Below are 19,763 nucleotides of genomic sequence, written 5' to 3'. Positions count from 1 at the left end.
AGCAGAGAGTGTGAGTTCTGCTCTGTCCTGGCTTTTAATGCATCCAGATTCATGTTTCACTGTTCAGTCTGCCAGTTACTCACTTGAGAGAGCTTGAGCTGTCACTCGATCCACATTTACCATGCTTCAGCTACCAGCATCCCTGCAGCCAGACCTAACACAGAGCTTCAATATTGCTGTTATCCTCGTCCTTTTCCCTACAATGCTCCAAATGCATCCCCCTTCCTCTTTATTTCATCACTCCATGCCCCCTGCTACTGTTATATTGACTGTTATATTGAAACAAAACCGAACTAGATCGCTTACATTACAATCAACAAAGCTGACGTCAGTGTAAGCGGTCGATGCTCCAACCCACATTTTCCATTTTTGTCACATTGCAACATTTTTTCCCTCATCCAGCTGAGAAATAAAAATCAAATGTTTTTACTGCTTCCCTTTTTATTTTATATATACTGTGTGTGTGTGTATATATATATATATATATATACATATATGTATATATATATATATATATATATATATATATACATATATGTATGTGTATATATATATATATATATATATATATTTACATGATATTTATATAATTTAAATACATAATAATAAAAATATGAAATTAATAATATGAAATTAATAAAGTTATAAAATGGATAAAGTAATTTTTGATATTAAGTGTTTATTACGGAAGCTTGGTTCCGTCACACAATAAAACATTAAAAAGGGAACTGTGACTTTTTATCTCACAATTCTGACTTTTTTTCTCACTATTGCAAGTTTATGTCTCGCAATTCTGACTTTATAACACACAATTGTGAGTTTATATCTCGCAATTGACATCTTTTTTTCTGTATTGAAAGATATAAAGTCAGAGTTGCGAGATATAAAGTCGCAATTTTTTCTTTATTCTGTGGCGGAAACAAACTCCCATAGTTTAAATATCTACCATTTTGGTGAAAAAGGGGTATAGGAGCATATATATAACTTGATATGCAATGTAGTGTGCACTACCCAATGTACTCTTTTCCCCATAGTGCTCAAGCATATGGAAACATTAGGTCTGGCATTTACAGCACTCTTACATCCCCCTCCCACCTTGTACTAACTAATGAAGGCCTTGTCAAAAGCCTGTCAAGGTAATAACCGTCACAAGATAACTGCAGGCAAACTACACCACTATACGTCTCTTAAAACAAATAACAATGCTGCAAGGCATGCTGGGAGTCCGGAACTCGACCTCATCTGTGTCTTCCGGTGTTTTTGGAGGCTTTCATGTTTAGCGTTCCAGTGAGGCTGACAGTGCAGGGCTTTAATTAATAGACTCGCGGTTATTTATCGACTCTCTCTCTCTCTCTCTTTAACCTGGGGGGATGAGAGCTGCCCTTCTCTACTGTTTATAGTTACAGGCGTAAACACATGTAGAACGTGCAGATGTGTCTTAGTGTTAAAATATGAATTGGTCTGAAGTCAGAGATGTTAAATTGAACTTGATTAGAATGATTCTTAATCATGGCTGCCTCTGCAATCAGCCTAAGACATATGGGCCTGGACCAGTTACTCAGGGGTTATTACATTGAGTGCATGTCATATACAGTGACAACCCCAGAAGCATTTGGACACTTAAACACCATTAAAAACATTTTAAAGTCATTCCATTAGATAATATATTAAACCAAGCACACTTGTTTGTCACCAAAAAGTGTTCAAAATTGAGATAAAGTGGATAAAGGCAACTTTCTGGGTGTCAAACATTACTAGATCATGTTCATGGATAATGTGATGAACTCCACCTGTGGCTAGTCCTGTGTGAACTTGAGGAGAACTGACTTCATACATCCACTAAAAATCACCTTGAGGCCAATTGTATATCATCATTCATTCGCAAATGCCTCATGTTTTGATATTTTGTTGTTAAATGCAATGGCATTCTGACATTTTGGGCATTTTGAGACTATCTGTATGCATGTTCACCAATGCTCATCACACCATTTTTAGGTTGTTAGTCAGAAACATTAGTGGGTCAGTTACTTATTATTATTATTATTATTATTATTATTATTAATAATGATCGTGGCCCTTCTGTGTTGGAAACTGTTGTGTTTTAAATCAATTGCCTCTGTTTGGAGTCCAACGAGTCGAGACAGGCAGAGCGCAGGAAAGTGGGAAGCTGCTGGCAACCAGCCCAATGTTGTCTGCACTCGCTTACCACCTGTGAACATGCATCATGGCAAACTAACAGGACAGTTGTCTCATACACATCTGTGCGGTGCATTCTTTTGAATATAGATTATTTGGAGGGTATCACTAATTTTAGTCTGGATGTGCATTCAACTTCCAGTATTTCAACATTACATTAATAGTGGTGACTCCCGTAAACCTAGAAGAATTTTTTCTTGGGAAAAATACAACACTGAAAAAGATTTGAAGCTTTTAATCTGTATCATATTTTTTAGGTGAGCGTGGTGGAGATGAGGAGCTGGACTCCAGTGTGCACTCTCAAACCAGATTCAAAGCTGGGGATGCTCATGTGTATGAAGATGTGGCAGGTAAGAGTCACCACACTCCGCTACATATGTCCGGAAGTATGCTTGGGGAAAAAAATTACTTAAATCAGCCACCACTTTATAAATTATGGAGAATGAAAGTGATTTGTTTTATGTAATGCTGGCATTATTAGTCTATTAAAATTTTCATTAACTTTAGATTATAAATCTATAAATAAATTAGGTTTTTTTAACTGGGAGTATACTTAAAAGTTTACTTACTTTTTTTTTTGCACTGTTGAGGTTTACTGGATTACTTGCACCATTCTAATGTTAAAAAAAAATTACAGTAGTTATAGTGCATTCAAGTCATGTAGAAAAGATTGTTTTCACGGGTTGAACACTCATGAGCAGCACCACAATGTCGTAAATACAAGTGGGAAGCTCTTGCTTTTCCCGAGTTTACGAGTTGGGGTGTCAGTATATATACCACAATAGGTATGTATAGGTATAGGCATTTAGCAGTGACTTTGTCAGGCTTTTTTATTTACAACAAATAAAGCTAAATGCCTGCACAAAATATTATAGCATTTCAACAATATAATGTGTGATGATAAAGTTTAGTGGCTTAATAAAGTAATCCCCATCCCCCACTTTAAAAGCAGCGTCAGATTTTCCCAGGTTTGTAATAGTTGTTGTTTTTAATTTCGGCATTGCCAAGAGTTGCCTTTTGAGGTACTGACAAGTAAACCAAGAGCTCACAGGGCAACTGAGCAGTTGGAAAGTGTATAAAGCAACAGGACTTATCTGATTTATGGATGCGACCTGTCCGGGCTGTTCCTCCCGCCTCTACCCCCCGCTGCACCGTAATCATAGTGTTTGGAACAACTTTGCTTCAGTGCCATATATCAACTGCCCTTGTGTGTTTTGTAAACACAGCTGAAATTTTTATTTTGCTTCCAATAAAGAGACCTATAATTATTTTCCACTGATAATTAATATCTCTTTTCTAGTATTTACGAGTTTTCCGTCTGTGCCCTCAGTTAATCTCAGGTCAGTTGACAGCAAGGAGGAGTTTCCTCGCAGTTAATTGGCAGCGCTAATCAAAGCGCTTGATGAAGACGGCTCTGGCCTCGAGCGCTTTCGGTGGTTGTATCTGTGTTGTAATTCTGTTTGTTTTTCACCAGCATTCCCTCATCCTTTCTGCCTGTCTTGTGTAGACAGTGGGGCTCTTAGTGCCGCCTGCCTCGATTAGAATTGATAATTATGAAGTATTAATGGGGCGCCCCACAGGTAGGTGCTGACATCTAACAGCAGGACCCTGGGCGGCAGTGAATCGCTCCAAGCTGTCGTCTTTCATTTGCTCAGACAGGGAGATCTGTTACTGTCATGCTCAGTTCAGAGGTACCCGTCTACCCAGATGAGGAACCCAGCGTGAACGTGTTAAGCAGTCCTCTCTCAGTGTGGGCACACTTGGCCCGGTCACTTCCCCAGCGGCTGTAACACATTGCTCGCTCCCGGTGTCAATCAATCATGAAGCGGTTGTCTTGTTATCCTCATGATCCCTGCTGGTGCAGACTGCCGTTTCCTCAACCTCACACACACACACACACACAGATGATCGCTGTCCTCCTCACTCTCTTCTCTTTGAACACATCTCCTCCATCATGCTGCCAATAGAACTGACAACAGATTTATTGTCTTTCTTTCTGACTATTGGAACGGATTAAATGCCATATTAAGTAATGCTTTTTTGGGGTTTGGCTTGAGACTCACTTGGCACTTTATGACTGTCTCCCTCTTCTTGTTCTTATAGATCCCCGTGGCTTATGATTGGTTGGTTAGCGTCTCAGCGTTAGTCAGTGCTGTAAGATTAGAGATGCATGATATATTGTACTGATATCGGTGGCTGATATTGGGGATTTTGTTGGCACTTTATTTGGTTACACTTTATTTTAAGGTGTCATTGTTACAGTATAATCATATAGTAATAATAATGACCTACATGTACTGACTATAGGTTTAGGGTAGGATTAGGGTTTGGTTGAGGGTTAGTTGCTTTAAATTATGCATAATTCACCATTATTACTATGGTAAGTACATGTAACATATGTAAAAAGGACACTAAAATAAAGTGTTACTCTTTATTTTACTGTCCTGTTCCCTATGTACATACTTTGTACTTATTATTGCAATATCTGGGTATTAACTAGGTACTCACCCTGAACCTTCCCCTAAACCTAACCGTTACCCATGTAGTTACCTTATATTACCCAGTACTTTCTTAGGTAAGTAAACTAAGTGCACGTACTGTAAACTAAAGTGCAACCGTGATTTTTAATTTATTTCCCTGTTGATCAATTCAGTGTTGTCGTTAACTAAAACTATTAAAAACAAATTTTAATTCATTTTTGTTCATTGAAATAAAGTATAAATATTAGATGAAAACTTAAACGAAAATGAAAAATGTTGCCTTGGCCACTAACTGAAATAAAATAAGTTTAAGTACTAAAATGACTGAAATAAAAATAAATTAAAGCTAGAGAGAAATATTTAAAAATAGCTAATATAATGACAAAATCACACAAAATGTAAGCTGAAAATATAAACTGCAGTCAATTTTGGATATTTAATTGTTTACAGTAGTTCTTTTTTTAGCACTCAAATTATGCTTTGTAATTTTCTAATGGGAACATTCATTTATAGCTTTTAAAACTATGTATTTTTAGTGGGGTTTTTTGCACAACATAATTTAGAATTTACCAGTAATTGACCAATTCATAATTATTTGATTATTATGGTCAGTTTTAGTATCATCACTTCCTTATTTTACTTGCACTTTACATATTAAATTTGCTTTAACGCTTTAATCATACTAAAATTGTACCAGTCCATTGTGAAGTTGAATAGGCAGATAATGTAATTGTAGCTCAGCTTCATCCAGCTTATCTACATATAGCTGTTACTTGGATTACTTGGACAGACAGATAGAATATAGATCGACTAAGAAAAAAAGAGCCCCTCTGGTGTAGCTTAATTATAACTGCACATGCAAGCCTACTGGGTGAGATTGGACAAGGCCTGGTGGCAGAGATGCAGTGATGTTGGTGAGAAGGAAATGGTCCTTTACAGATATCCATCAAGATCCCCCTGACATCACCCTCCACCAGCTCTGCTCCATATGTCCTCGTTTCTTTGGACTCCTCATTATAGCCCCGTAAACCGCTTTCGCTTTCATCAGCGTGTTGCATATTCTAGTAACCCTGTCGCACATCTGTTCGCCCTTGTTCAGGTGTGGCTTACACGCACGCCACCCACGGTCTTTCACACGACTTGACCTAGAGGAGCTCCTCTCTCCCGGTCTTCCTTTGAAAGCCCCCAGAGATGCGAGGAGGGTCTGTGCCGGGATCAACTCTGTGGTTTCCCACTCAGCGGGGGCTTCGCTGGTGCATGGCGACTTGTTGCCATCCAGTGGAACGCCACCGCTCTCCTCTCCTCCCCTCCGTTCTGTTGTGGCTTCAGTCTGGAGCATCCATCTGATGCAGCTGTTGGGATGATGAATCTTTCCCTGAAGCTCGAGTCCTAATCCGGCTAAAGCGCCCTCTTGTAGACCAGCCATGGAGGATATAATGAATTAGGTGTCTACCCAGGGTTCCATGACCCTTGACCTGTGACATCATCAATCAGGGAGCACCTACACTTAACTGAAGTGCAGGGGCCAGAGGGCAACAGACGGTAATGCTTAACAACTGTCTATGAGGCTTGGGGATTGATTTCCAGTTGTTTTATTTTTTATTTCATCCTAATACACTTTGCCGGTGATGTGTTTACATGGCATTCGTGATTCGAGGGGGAATTTTGTTTAAGCGTAGCAGGAAAAAGAAATATACTGTGCAAAGAGAGGACGGTCTTTGCGAAAAAAGACGTGGCGGAGAAGGGGGAAAAATGAGTCCCGACTTTCGGGCCCTTACACATATGGAAATAATTTTTCCCTTGCCAGCTTTGCCTGTACCAAGTACACTACACATTGATTTGTAAAGATTCCTCATCCTTCTGTAGGTAAAAGCCAAAGCGAAAACAGTCTGCCACCTTTTATTTATTTGATTAATTTATGAAATTTTGTTGTTTGTTTGTCTTTGGCTTTGATTCTTTTTTTATATCATTGAACATACACTACTGTTACAAATTTTTGGGTCAGTGAGATTTTTGAACAAGGTCTCCTTATTTTATCCAAAATTCAGGAAAAAATTAAATGTTGTGAAAGATTATTACAATTTAAAATTAGTGTTTTCTATTTGAATTTAAAAATGTATTTTGTTCCTGTGATGCGAAGCTGAATTTTCAGCATCATTACTCCAGTCTTCAGTGTCACGTGATCCTTCAGAAATCATTCTAATATGCTGATTTGATGCTCAAGAAACATTTCTTATTATTAACACCGTTGAAAACGGTTGTGCTGCTTAATATTTTTGTGGAAACTGGTACTTTTTTCAGGATTCTTTGAATATAAGAACAGCATTTATTGTAGCATTGTGAATGTCTTTTGTCACTTTTCAGTTAATTGAAGTATTAATTTCTTTCAAAATCATACTGACTCCAAACATTTGAACTGTAGTTTAAGTATGTATTACAGTGTTTCTTGTTTCTAAAAAAAAAAAATAAGATAACCCAATAACAAGTGTTTTTATTGTGATTGATGCATACACAACGTAGTGTAAACCAAGTGTGGTAAATGGCACTGCTGTGTTGTCACTTGCACAAGGAGATGAATGATCTTGTGAAGGAGGGGTGTGTGTGTGTATTCGTTGTGTATCTGAGAAGGAGAGGGGTGAGAAAGGAGGGGAAGGACACCTCCGTTGTAAATCTTGCTGTGTAGACAGCACGCCTGCAGCTCTGTTCTGAGTTATGAGACTGTAGGCTTTTATCAGCTCCTTCATTCTGCTTTTATCCGCTAAACTGATTTATGAGACAACATACTGCGTGTAGCCGTGTAGCTCGAACGCTTCTCCTTGCAGATAATGAGCACCTCGGAGGTGCTGTAAATCTGAGTAAACAAACAAGCACATGCACCTGAGCTGTCGCTTTTTTGAGGTTAAGTGAAAAAAGGTCCGAGAGTGTTGCAGGAAGTTAGGTCACGTTGATTGTGGCGGTATAAAATGGCCAAAAAAATAAAAAATAAAAAAGGGCTCAGAGCGAAGATTTGTAGTGACGCGTTCAAGCAGTTATAGGTGTTAATGCAAATATTTTTCAGATACTTTTCTGTTTATGGTTTGCAAATATGTCTGGCTACTTGTCTGTTCATTCACTCACTAGAGCTGTAGAGTAGGGCTGGGTGTTATTGGCCACAAAAACAAAATATTTAATATCTCTCTGTTTATGTATTTGCTCTGAAATGTTGAGCAATTCTTATTTTATTTTATTTCATTTATGTATTGTATATCTAAAAAAAAATTGGGGATGGGTGATATAGCCAAAGATTCTCTCTCTTTTTTTCCCCAACTATTTGATGACATTTCATATCTCCGTATTTGCTCTAAAATGTTGAGTATTTTTTTATTTATATATTATATTTTAATTATTTTAATTTTATTTTATATAATGTTGATTATCCACACTGTTTTAACTAAATTAACACAAGGATGAATATTTAATCATTTTTAATGCAGAAACTGTGCTATTACAGTGATATTCACCTACATATATTTACTAAAATACTTTAAAGGTTATTTTATTGGCGATGAATGCTATATATGTACAGTATATGTGTATGTATATATGTGTGTGTGTGTGTGTGTGTATATATATATATATATATAAATAATGAAGCTCTAATGAAGTGTACAGTGACGTGTCCTGTGATTGGCTAAAGGCAGCATCAGATGATTAATGCTGTGGTTCATCAGAGCATGAGCAGTCTGATAACCTCTGATAAACACTGCTGCCATGAGCTTCTGTTTGTCTCTGTTCCTCTCTCTACCTCCCCCTTCAGTATTTCTACACTCCTTTTCTTGGATCTCCATTATTCTCACATGTCCTCACATCTTCTGTTTGTTTCTCTCCATGTAGGCTGATTCTGGTCCGGTTCTGTGTGCCGGGTATGAGGACGGCTCTCTGGTGTTATGGGATGTTTCCCATCGCCGTCCGTTCAGCTGTCTGAAGGCGCATCCTGAGCCAGTCATGTGTCTAGACGTTGATGTATGCAGGCAGAAAGGCATTTCTGGATCTTCAGAGAAGATTCTCCAATCCTGGACATTTGACAACCAGCAAAACCTTCAGGTTAATTTAACGTGAACTCATAACTGAGCCTCACAAACTTTTCTTATTGAGAACTTTTCATCAGTGAATGTTTTTTCAGTGAAATTATCAAAGGCCCTGTTTACACCTGGTATTAAGATGCGTTTTGGTCGATCAGATCACATGTAGATGAGGGAGACCGATTCCCGTTTACACCTGTTTTTTAATCGGTCTCTTTTGTCCACTTTCAACCACTTAAAGGCGAGGGTCTGTGGGAGTGTAAATGTATGGACTTTTTTTTAGATCTTTTGATCTAATGGATCAAATAAGATCAAATAAATAATGGATCAATAAGCTCACGGAAAAACATACAGCGAGCATCAGCTTTTGTTTATGTTCTGATAGCTGCAAGACCACGCCGAACAAGGTGAGTGTGTGTTAGAAATCAGGAATGGTGAGAGAACTTTGTGCTTGGTACGTTTTTCATCTTCAAACCAAACTTAGGTCGTCTTTAGTCGACAAAGTTTAAATCATGTCTGGCTACTGCGCTTCCCATAATGTTTACGCATTGTCAGCAGGCAGAGAGTTGGTGGTCTTTTGTGGCTGTTCGAACGCATTCAAACACATGAGCGTCTACACCACAAAAGCAATCCGGTCTAATGCGTTTTCGAATACCTCTGGAAGTGGTCGAAACATGACAAGCTTAAAACTTTTAGACCCCGTGTACACCTGTATTTAGCGTCATCCACTTGTGATTTGTCTGACTTTTTCTTTTGTCTGATTTCACCATGGTCTTGTGGACTATTGGTTAATGGTTAAATAGCATTAATGTTAACCAATATGGAAATGGCTATTTATGCATTTTTTTTAGGATACTGTTGTAAGTAATATAGCCTTTCTAAAGCCAAACTTTCCAATGGTTAATGCAGTTATTTAGTTAGTTATTTTTTATAAAGGACAGCAATAATCACAAATTATTTTACATTTTGAAAAGAAGCGTTAGCATTGGGATACGTCTAGATGCTCTCAAAAGTGAACTTGACCTTCAGCCTCAAAGTTCGGTCAAAAAGCCTTCTCAAAATTTGATAGCATCAATATTTGAACAGGATATTTTAGTCCTCACTTTAAAAAGTTACATTAAGTAAAATGGGTTGGGAATGCCTTTTCAGTTGCAAAATGATAATCATAGCAACATGTTGTCGTTTCTTTGTCTTTTGTAGATAAGAAACAAGGATGCCAACAGTTTAACCCATTTAGTGTTGGCTGTTTTTGGCCAAAGTAATATTAGCGACTAGAGATGTTTTTATTATTGTCCGTCAGTTAATAGTAAACTGCCATCTATCCAATTTGTAACTGGTTGTTCAGTTCGGTTCTCTGCAAAGATTTAATCCAAATTCAGTTGTCGCTCCTGTAAATAATCAAACAAGGTGTGTGCAGAACGATTTAAGGCTGAAATACACTACATGAGTTTTAAAATCTGCACAGATTTTAAAACACTGGGCATCATGCACTTGCCAGGTTTGGTTACAGAGAAAAACAGGACGTCATACACTAAACAACCCAGGCTCATAAGTTGCTTTTTGCACAAAAACTGTAAGGAACGGTTCCAGTTATATTTCCACTTGAGCTTGGTTCAGCACGGCACGATTACAAACCGTTCTCGGCCTTGCCAACTCGTCCAGACTTCAAATCGCAGCAAAAATCTGAACAAATGTTGTGTAGTGGACAAGTGAACAGTATTGAGGAGTGTATTTAGCAGGGGTGTGTACGTGGCCATGTAGACACACACCTCCTGATACACTTGGAAAGTATTTGGCTAGAATTTGAAGTTTCCTCATGTCTGTTGTATAATAAATCAGTCTCTTTTACTTTAGATTGGCAACTCTCTGCTACACTCTGATGTCATACTGTAGTTCTAGGCCAGATTTTCCCCATGACAAAAACATCTCTTCTCCCACAATACTGTGCGCACACAACCGCTTTTATATTTATATTTACACAGCATTCTTAAAAAATGAGCACACACCAGAGCCGTGTTTTATCTTGCATAACACTTTACTCATCTGAAAGGTAATGCCTCATTAGCGGCCATATTCTCGGCTGATTTCAGGGTCTTACAGATTCAATATTTCATATTCGGCTAGAAAATCTGTGTGAAAAAGCTCTGATATACAACACTCCGGTCCTGTGCATGGATTGTTATTCTTTCCAGCGCCTTTTACACATGAATGGGTGAATTAGAAATATTCCCAAACCTTCCTGCCTATTTTGTCTAGCACGCAAAATGTATTTGCAGTAATAAGAAGCATTTATTCACAAAATAGGATCTGTATCGACGGTTCAGTTGATTTTGCACGTCGAAAAAAATTTGATTTAAAATGTAATTCTTGGCGAAGAGGGCCTAAAAAAAGAGGAGCTCGGAAAAGGAGTCTGCCGGGGCTTTTAAATTACCCCGAAGTGCAGCGCAGTGTGACGTCCAGACAGCCGCTGCGAGCTCTTCCCACAGACGTATTTTTGTGTGGCGGTAGAGCTGGGGGTATCTGCCGGGTGGCTGCTCCTCTCGCTCGCCCCTCTTGACGAACGACCCGCGAGAGGTAATAAAAACATCAGAACCTCGCAGGCTGCTAACCAAACAAAAAACACATCTGCAATAAAAGGAACAGTAGTTCACAGTGGGAAGCTCTACGAAAGGCTGAGAAGAGATGAAGCAACAGGGTCTGACACCGTCCGACCTTAACACGCTGCTGAAATGCGCACGCTGCGGAAAACGCTGACACCACTCTATCAGCATCATTCATTTTCCTTTCTTTCTTTCATTTGTTTCTGTCAAAGTTTGAATTTTGAAGAAAATTCTAATTTTGTCAATTTTGTCATGTACAGTATTTTAGACCGTTTTACTTTGACTTAGATGCTAAAATGGTATCTAATTTTAGTTGATAAAAATAGAATTTTAGTTTGAGAGAGTGCAAAATTATACCAAATATTCAACTATTTTATTAATTATTTGCATGTTATTAATGTTTAAAGCTTAAAGTATAATTTAACCAAAAAAATTGTTTTTTCAATTTCAATTTTCAAATTTTTTTGTTGGACACCAACATATCCGCATATTTTTATTATATTTTGAGAAGAAAGTAAGTCATACAGGTTTGGAATGACATGAGCACGAGTAAATGTTTGGGTGAAGTATCTCCTGAAATAACATGAGTACACTTTTGTAATACAATGCTTTAGTTATTGATAAATAGTGCTTTAGTGTGTTGTTACAAAAAGAGCATATTCGCCATGCAACTTGATCATTAGCATGTAACTTATTTCAAGTTTACTTGTGTATTTGCGTCATTTTGTGCAGATGCAAGTGAAGTTACATTTATGGTGTGTATACCTTTAAAGTTTGCGATCAGTATCAAGTAAATTCAGTCTTAGTGGGCATAACAAGAGACTTCTTTTAAAAACATTAAAATATCGAACCGAACCCAAACTTTTGAAAGGTAGTGTGTCTCTGATTAATCTCATATCTGTATAGGATGCATTTGGGTGAATTAATTAACTTGATAGCAAAGCGCAGGAGTTTATTCGGTGTCAAGCGGGTCAATTCCTGAAAATATTTTCTACTATTGGATTGTTTTAGACAGTCATATATTCCTTCGGATTTTCTTCAAAAAACAAACAGTGTTAATATAGTGTTGTTTTTTTATCATCCCATTTCTTGCAACAGTAAAAAAATATATATATAGTCATGAAGCGCATTTTCCGTCTCACTATCGTTATCGTTGTGAAATAGAAAAATAAGTTTTAAAAAAATAAATTGATTAGTAAATGTGTAGATAAGAAGCCTTTCAGCTTCGTCATTTTGCACAGAAGTATTCTGTAAGATGGTGTATGTGAGCTGAAGAAAGGGTTGCGGTTTTTATCAAGCACAGATAAACAGTGGTTCGCCTGGGGTGGCCCGCCGTTCCACACTAGCTCATGGATATGATAGCCGTGGTGGTGGAATTCAGCAGCCGCATCTGTCACAGGCTTGACTAAGAGTGATTACGCTCGCGTATCGCTTTGCATGTGTGATCGCAACAGTGTGTGTGATGGCAAAGGCAAGACGTTTGTTGATCAAGATTTGGCTATGGGTGGTTGGCTGCGCTCCTGACTATTGACAGATGTAGACGGACAAGATTTTGGAGGGTGAGGCAGAGATGGTTGTTGTATGTGTGTAAAGATTACTGTAAATCAAGCATGGATGTCTGTGCATGCTGTTGGAGACGTGCTGACAGCACTCACAGGTGGATCTCCACATCTCTTCACGTTCAATCCCTACATTCCTACCGCTCCTCTCAATTAAACAGCCCTCCCTCCTACTACCCATCCTGCACCACACCAGGCTCCGTGCTTCAGGTATCCAGCATCTGTCAGCACTCAACGGCCCTATCAAGGGGTGTTTTGGAATGAGGAAGCAGGATGCTTTGTAAATTCCTTTGCTTTCGTCAATAATATTAGGTATTGGTTTCTCTTTTTTCATGCTCTTGTGCCAACATGTTTTTTGTTCAGGTGTCCACTAGGTGTAATGCCCAATTGAGAGGTGCATGTAAAAAAAAAAACCGCGATTAAAGGCGAAAGGGGTGTGTTGTAAAACACTGTCGCCAGAAAATGCAAACACACCCCTCATCTGTACTGGATTGTCGGGCTCAAGTGGACAAGTGATGATAACTGGTTTCAGGGGATCAGTGTGAAGTCAGTTGAGTCTGCCAAGTCCATGCCGGAGAAAGCAACATACTGCGCTTTGAACATCCCGTTCCGTTGCTGCCAAAAATCAATCGCACTTAGCTTTTTAATTGGCTGCCATGCAGTGCAACCAAGTGTGCACTCATCGCGCACTCGTGTCCCGTTGCATTGCTTCCAAAAATGATCAAGGTTAACTTTCTTTAAAATAAAGTGCTACAGGAATTACGTGTTTTTATAGGCCAAGCCGGAAGTTAGCATCACCATGGTTCCCTCGACAAAAAGCCAATAGGATTTCTTTGAATTTTCTATAATAAAACAAGATGACCAATGAATTTTAAGATCCTTACATGTTTTGTTTGTCAAAATAATATTCATAAACAAACCCAACTTTAATGAAGCCTAAATTTAGGCTTTAAAACTACACCATGTTTGCATATCTTCAACGCCACCAACACTAAGCTTCTGACAACTTTCTGTCTTTATTTAAAATCTACAAGTTGGAAAGTTTGAGTTAGAATAGTGTGTAAGAGCCTGAGGATAATCACAACGGGGCTGTGGAAGCAGACTAGTCAGTAGATGAAGTCCCATTTAGCCACTTGTTAGCAACTGTCCTTTTCAAGACGCATAAAACATTGTAAACCATTGACTTTGGGACGATTGAACTAGAAGTGCAAAAATTCTATTTGATTTCTGGGTTTTAGGACTCATTCCTGTGACGCTCTATTGGTCTTGATGTAGTATAACCAAGTAAATGTGTTGTCCTCCAGTCCACCATTGGGCCTAAGGCAAGGTTTTGAGGTTTGTTTTTGGTTAATCGTCAACAGGACAAGCATATGTGTGTACTTTGCGTGCATAGATGACCGTTTGCTATGTATACCCCATCAGGAATCAATAGTCCTACAGAGAAATGAAGGATAGTTCATAAAGACTGACCTCTTTGATGTCTGTAAGTTCATTGTAGAGGATCTAAACCCATGGAGAATGGATTCCATAAATGAAAGCTAATGATATGACATTTCTCAGACTCTAAAGGTTGTGTTTGGTATGAATGCTTCCATATTGCATTTGAACGAGATTGAGTATGGGGTAGACACACCATTTAAATCCTGCATTTGTGTGAAAAAGCGATAGCCAGCAGTGCTAATTTAGCAAGACTTTTGGAGTAAACAGTTTTTAAACTCCCTGGAATAGTGAAAGTTGTAGGAAAATTCAGTTCATACGATTATCATTCAAAAACGAAAGTGTGGCTATCTGTAAATCATGGTTTTCTAATGGTTATTTCATGATACAGGCCTCGCAGCTCACTTTATAAACACCCATTTACCTTTTTTATCGCTTTGCTGTGACCTCTTAATTAAATTAATGTATTTTCCTGACACAAACTATGGGAAGCATAACAAACACAGATAGACACATTAACCCATCATTATCAACTCTGTAATATGGACCAGATGGGCGTTTAGTTCAGGCATACCAACCTCGGCTCGGAGCGATTCATCTTTCTCCCCCGTCCCTCTCGGCCGCAGCACGCAAACCCGTCTTTCTCCTTTTCCCTTTGTGGGAAAGTTTCTGCTCGCAGGTGACATCATTACCATTCTCCAAAATTTTGATTTGGACTATAATGTGAGTTGATTTCAGATATGAACAAAAGTAATGCTAGAGTCTTGTTTTTGCTTCTCTGTTAAAGAATAATGTTAGGGACGGTTTTACCCGTGCATTCTTCTATCCGCTTGGGTCAGGAATACCTGACTGGCTTATATCTTCCACATGCAGGAGTGACTGGCTCTGATTTTCCAGGCAGAAACAGGAGCACGCCGACAAATTCTTCACTGTCTTCTCTCGCATGAGAGCCATTAGTCTCTCTGGACACCGCTTATGAAGTCAATTTTACGCTGTCCAGTTCGATTCCAGCTTCGGGACCAGATGCCTCCCGTGGAGAGACGGCTCGTACGCTGACGCACACACGTGCGCTTTTCTCCAGGAAATACCTTGAACGTCCTCAAAGGAGAGGGGCCGCAGATAATGAGCTCTCGGTAATACTTTATAATACGTCACATTGTTGCCCATTACCGAGATTTATCTGGTCTCCTGGCCACTGTAGATCACAGAGAGCAAGGGAAGGTAATCTTTAGCCAGAGTTTGCTTCCCTTGCACTGTTGACCAGACCTTTCAATGCAAATGTAATTCACCAGAGACTGTTAAAACAACAAGGCCTTCCCAAACAAAGATTTCAGCGAAAACAGTCCTTGCACGGTGACAAAGGTAACTCACCCCACCTCCAACGCCTCATGCTCCAAACCAAATAGTAATGCGCGTAGCGTTTTGCTCGTGCTTGAATGTTTTACGGCCGATGATTGAGGCGCTGGAGTCGCGCACGGATTTCCTCTGCCAGGTTCAACAGCTATTTAGCCGTTCATTTGCGGCTCAATCATCAGATCAGCCAAAGGTGGCTGGTGGGGAATTGCTCTCGCACTCTGCCCCATTCTTTTTACGGATCTAAATTTGCTCTCGTTCAGGTCATTAAACAACAAGCTCATTTGTTTCTGGTAAATAGTTTATGCGTCGTGCATTTCAACTCTAATCCTTTCTACCCGCCTGAGACGGAAAAGCGTGAATGGTGACAATTAGCGAGATTCATTTCGCGTCTGATATTCAATTCCCTTTCTTGCCATCATGGGCCGTTTGTTCATTAAAGTCCTGCATTTGTCTATTGCGGCTCATTTGGATTAATGTCTGACTTGTGTTCCCTTACAGATGCACGACTCCGTTCAGATGACCAATCCTGGGGTCTCCCAGCTGCGTATCCGTTCCGACGGCAAGATCCTAGCAACGACGGGCTGGGACAACAACATCAGAGTGTTTGGCTTGAAGAAACTGAAGCCACTGGCTGTTCTGCAACATCATACTGACATGGTGAATAGTGTGGCCTTCTCAGACCATCAGGACCCCCCACAGAGACTTTTGGCCGCAGGGTCCAAGGACCAGCGGATCAGTGTGTGGTCTATATATAGCGAAAGTTGAGTTTAAAAGACAGAGGCCCACTTTACCATTTCCTTCAAACTGATTGTTGCCAATTACTCTGACTTTATTTACATACTTGAACGTGGTGCTAATATATTTTTCTTTGAATGGTGAAATGCCTAAATTAGTGGCTGACTGCCATTCTGAGGCGGAGCTTCAACACAATCACATTTAGCAAGACGTTCAGCAGTGTTTGCCGCCATTGACGCGTCCACGTGAACGAGTTCCTTTTGGTGAAATGCTCAAGCAAAAGCTGCTAATATAAACACACTCCATCACCGTGTTTTGTTGCAGTTTGCCACAATGGTAAATAGTTATTTAAACGCGTTTTTTTTTTTTTTTTTGTCAAAGGCAGAGCTTAAACCGTCCTCTCCGATATGTTTGCTTTACCCCAGGTTGATGTGCTTCAGTAGGCGTATTTGCTCTTGAAGTCGCACCTGAGCGGCAAAGTAATCCAGCGCTGTTTTTCTAAATCTGCCTCTGAGTTTAAGATTGCCCTCTGGACTGACCTGCATACATCACACAGGGTTAATCACAAGGGCTCAGGCTTCGCAGACAGGCCTGTTTGTTAGAAAGATTCATTGAGCAAGTTTCGTTTCGTTCTTCCTTTAAGCTCATGAGCTGATGAAGGCGGCTCTATTTTCAGGCTAAAGACTAGGCTGACCTCTGTGTTCGGATGTGGCTAAAAGACAAACTGTTTTTGTATTTATTGCTATTTCTCTGCGAAAACTGGACGGCTCACTCAGCAAAGTAGTTTGCACTTTTTGTTTTTGTTTTTCTTTTGTGTGTGTGTGTGTGTGTGAGAGAGAGAAGACTTGAGGTAACACATTAAGAAAACTGATATCTAGTATTGTTTACACTATTTGTAAATGAGGTTCTTAAAGGGATAGCTAACCCAAAAATGAAAATTGTCACCATTTATTTACCCTCATATTGTTCCAAACCTGTATGGATTTCTTCTGAACCCAAAAGAAGATATTTTGAAGAATGTCAGTAGCCAAACAGTTGATGGGGCCCCATTGACTTCCATAGTATTTTCCCCCATACTATGGACGTCAATGAGGTCCATCAACTGTTTGATTTTCATTTTTTAAATAAATTTGAAGTAGGCATAACCAATTCCAACCAACCAAACTGATAGCCAATTCTTATTCAGATCCAGTTCCATTAAAAAAAAATATTTTAATCACTTTTGATTCTGTTACCAATTTTCAAATGAATGACTCTTCTGAACTGATTCTTTTTAGGTGAATCAAACATGACCAGTGTAGTTTGATTCCCTAATGAATGACTTTTTAATGATTTGCTGTGAAAAGTCATTAAAAGTTCTTTTTTTAAGATATCTAATTGATTTGATTTCTTATTTGTTATTCATGTTTTTGTTGAAATCTAAAGTAATTATTTGTTAACTCTGGCTATACTGAAGACAGTAAATGCGATAAATATTACATTTCTTTCTTCCAAATGTTTCTTCCTGGAAAAAAAAAATAGGAAAAGAATCATTAATAGAACAGTTAAACAACTTGAATTATCACTCGGAACCAGAATCAATGCAATCCTTATGATTACCATCTCTATTCTTACGTGTTCTTCAGTGAAAAAATTTAATAAAGATTCAAACAAAAACTGTTGGTTTTCATATTTAGGCGATAAACATGGTATTTGGAAACTCAACTGATTATTTAAAGCAGACGTGAATATTAGTTTGAAGGTGAATATTCTTGTCAGCGTATATGCGGTAATAATAGCCATCCATGGTACTAAGATAAGTGGGATTTCATGCGTCTCAGAGCGATGGCGGTGAAACTTCAAACGGCCCACAGCCGTTCTGCCCCATAAAGCACGTGTCTCTAGGGACGTACCCAGACTGGAATATCTCATCAGACGGTACAGGAAGCTCGGGGAACTTGGAGGCCATCCTTTTAAAGGAAAAACAACAGCGGGCGAGTCGCCGGTCGGAGAGGAAGACAAAACAGTTCATTTCACAGTCCGCCTGGTCATTAGCCTTCTCCTTGTCATCTGTGGACCCTCACGCACCTTTGTCCATGACCTCTGTAGAGCTTGTCCGATTGGTAATCACTTCCTACTTTTGTAGACTTGGTGGGGGGGGCACAACAAAGCCATGCCAGGGGTGCCTTCCATCCGTTCTGTGAATAAGCACATGAGCGTCTATTGCTGGAGATTTCAGCTTATACCTCCCAAGTCAATAATAGATCACTTAAGCAGTCAGTATAAGCAGAACCTCGACATGGGCCACTGACAAAAACCTGCGGCTCACTGAACAACAGACACACGCCTGTCTATAGCATGAGGGGTCAGAGGTCACCTGACCATTCTACGCCAGCTTAAACAAACTCATAGACCCCCATAACAGACTCTACATGGCATGTTTTGCTGGTGTAAAGATACTCTGGGTTCTTATAGGTGAGACTGGATGAATGGATGTTAGCTTTTGGAAACAAATAATAATCCCAGGTAATCACAGTCTGAGGAAATGGCCCTTTGAATGAGAGAAACTCAACACTTGGTTGTGTTCTAGTAAATTATTTATAAGTTGGCAGGCTCGGTCGGAATGAAACGATTTCTATTGTCTGAGATAAGCACGGGGTGATTTGTTTTTATATGCAGCGTTGATAAATGGAACACAAATTTACTGAGGGAAAAACGCGGGAAAATGTGAAACACGTGCAGTATGGCTGTAGGTAAACATCTTTGCAGGGTTGGTCCACCTTAATTTTTTTTTTTTTTTTTTTTTTTTTAGAGCTGTCTTTGGACGTGCCAAGCCAGAGAAATGTACACAAAAGATATGCTTGTCACAACAGATGTTCCAGATGCGACCCTGTGTCAGATGATTACCAGTTCTTTTTTTTTTAAGCCCATATAGAGTGCTGTTTTACTGAGTTTTTAGTAGGCCGCCTGATAAGAAATGTCCATGTGCGGTGAGTTACACCCTTGCAGGCTTTCAGCATGGACTAATATATAAAACAACATTTATACAATAAAATATATTTTCATTTTTTCTACTAATGTTTCTAATCAGTTGATTCATTGCGACTCTCCGTACACAAAAGATAGATTTGGACAAGCGTTACAACTGCATGATGAATCCAGAACATGGCAGAAGACAAAGGTACAGTTAAATGAGAAACTGGGTCAACATTAATTTGGCATAATGCAATAATGTTCAATGGGAAATGTAAGCATGTTTTATTTTAGGCTAGATGCTAAGAGTCCTTGCAAAGGTGGATGATAGGCTCTCGCGCTTTAGGATTTTTTTATATTGATTTATATATGCCTTTTTAATCAGGC

General features: G+C 39.1%; 1 protein-coding gene across 1 annotated transcript in view; it reads left to right on the top strand.

The window, feature by feature from the left end:
- The window catches only part of gnb1l (guanine nucleotide binding protein (G protein), beta polypeptide 1-like), a 28,754-nt gene extending 11,645 nt beyond the window's left edge, over positions 1-17,109 (top strand). Inside the window, exons 5-7 of the mRNA XM_056244389.1 lie at positions 2,454-2,546; positions 8,550-8,759; positions 16,188-17,109. Of these exons, the coding sequence (XP_056100364.1) occupies positions 2,454-2,546; positions 8,550-8,759; positions 16,188-16,454 (570 nt within the window). The 3' untranslated portion in view covers positions 16,455-17,109. The remainder of the gene's footprint in view (positions 1-2,453; positions 2,547-8,549; positions 8,760-16,187) is intronic.
- The last annotated feature ends 2,654 nt before the right edge of the window (positions 17,110-19,763 follow it).

Source organism: Rhinichthys klamathensis, unplaced genomic scaffold (genome assembly GCF_029890125.1).
Source record: "Rhinichthys klamathensis goyatoka isolate OS25496 unplaced genomic scaffold, OSU_Roscu_1.1 h1tg000972l_1, whole genome shotgun sequence".
In the NCBI taxonomy this organism is placed as follows: domain Eukaryota; kingdom Metazoa; phylum Chordata; class Actinopteri; order Cypriniformes; family Leuciscidae; genus Rhinichthys; species Rhinichthys klamathensis.
This window is presented reverse-complemented; position numbering and strand designations above follow the sequence as displayed.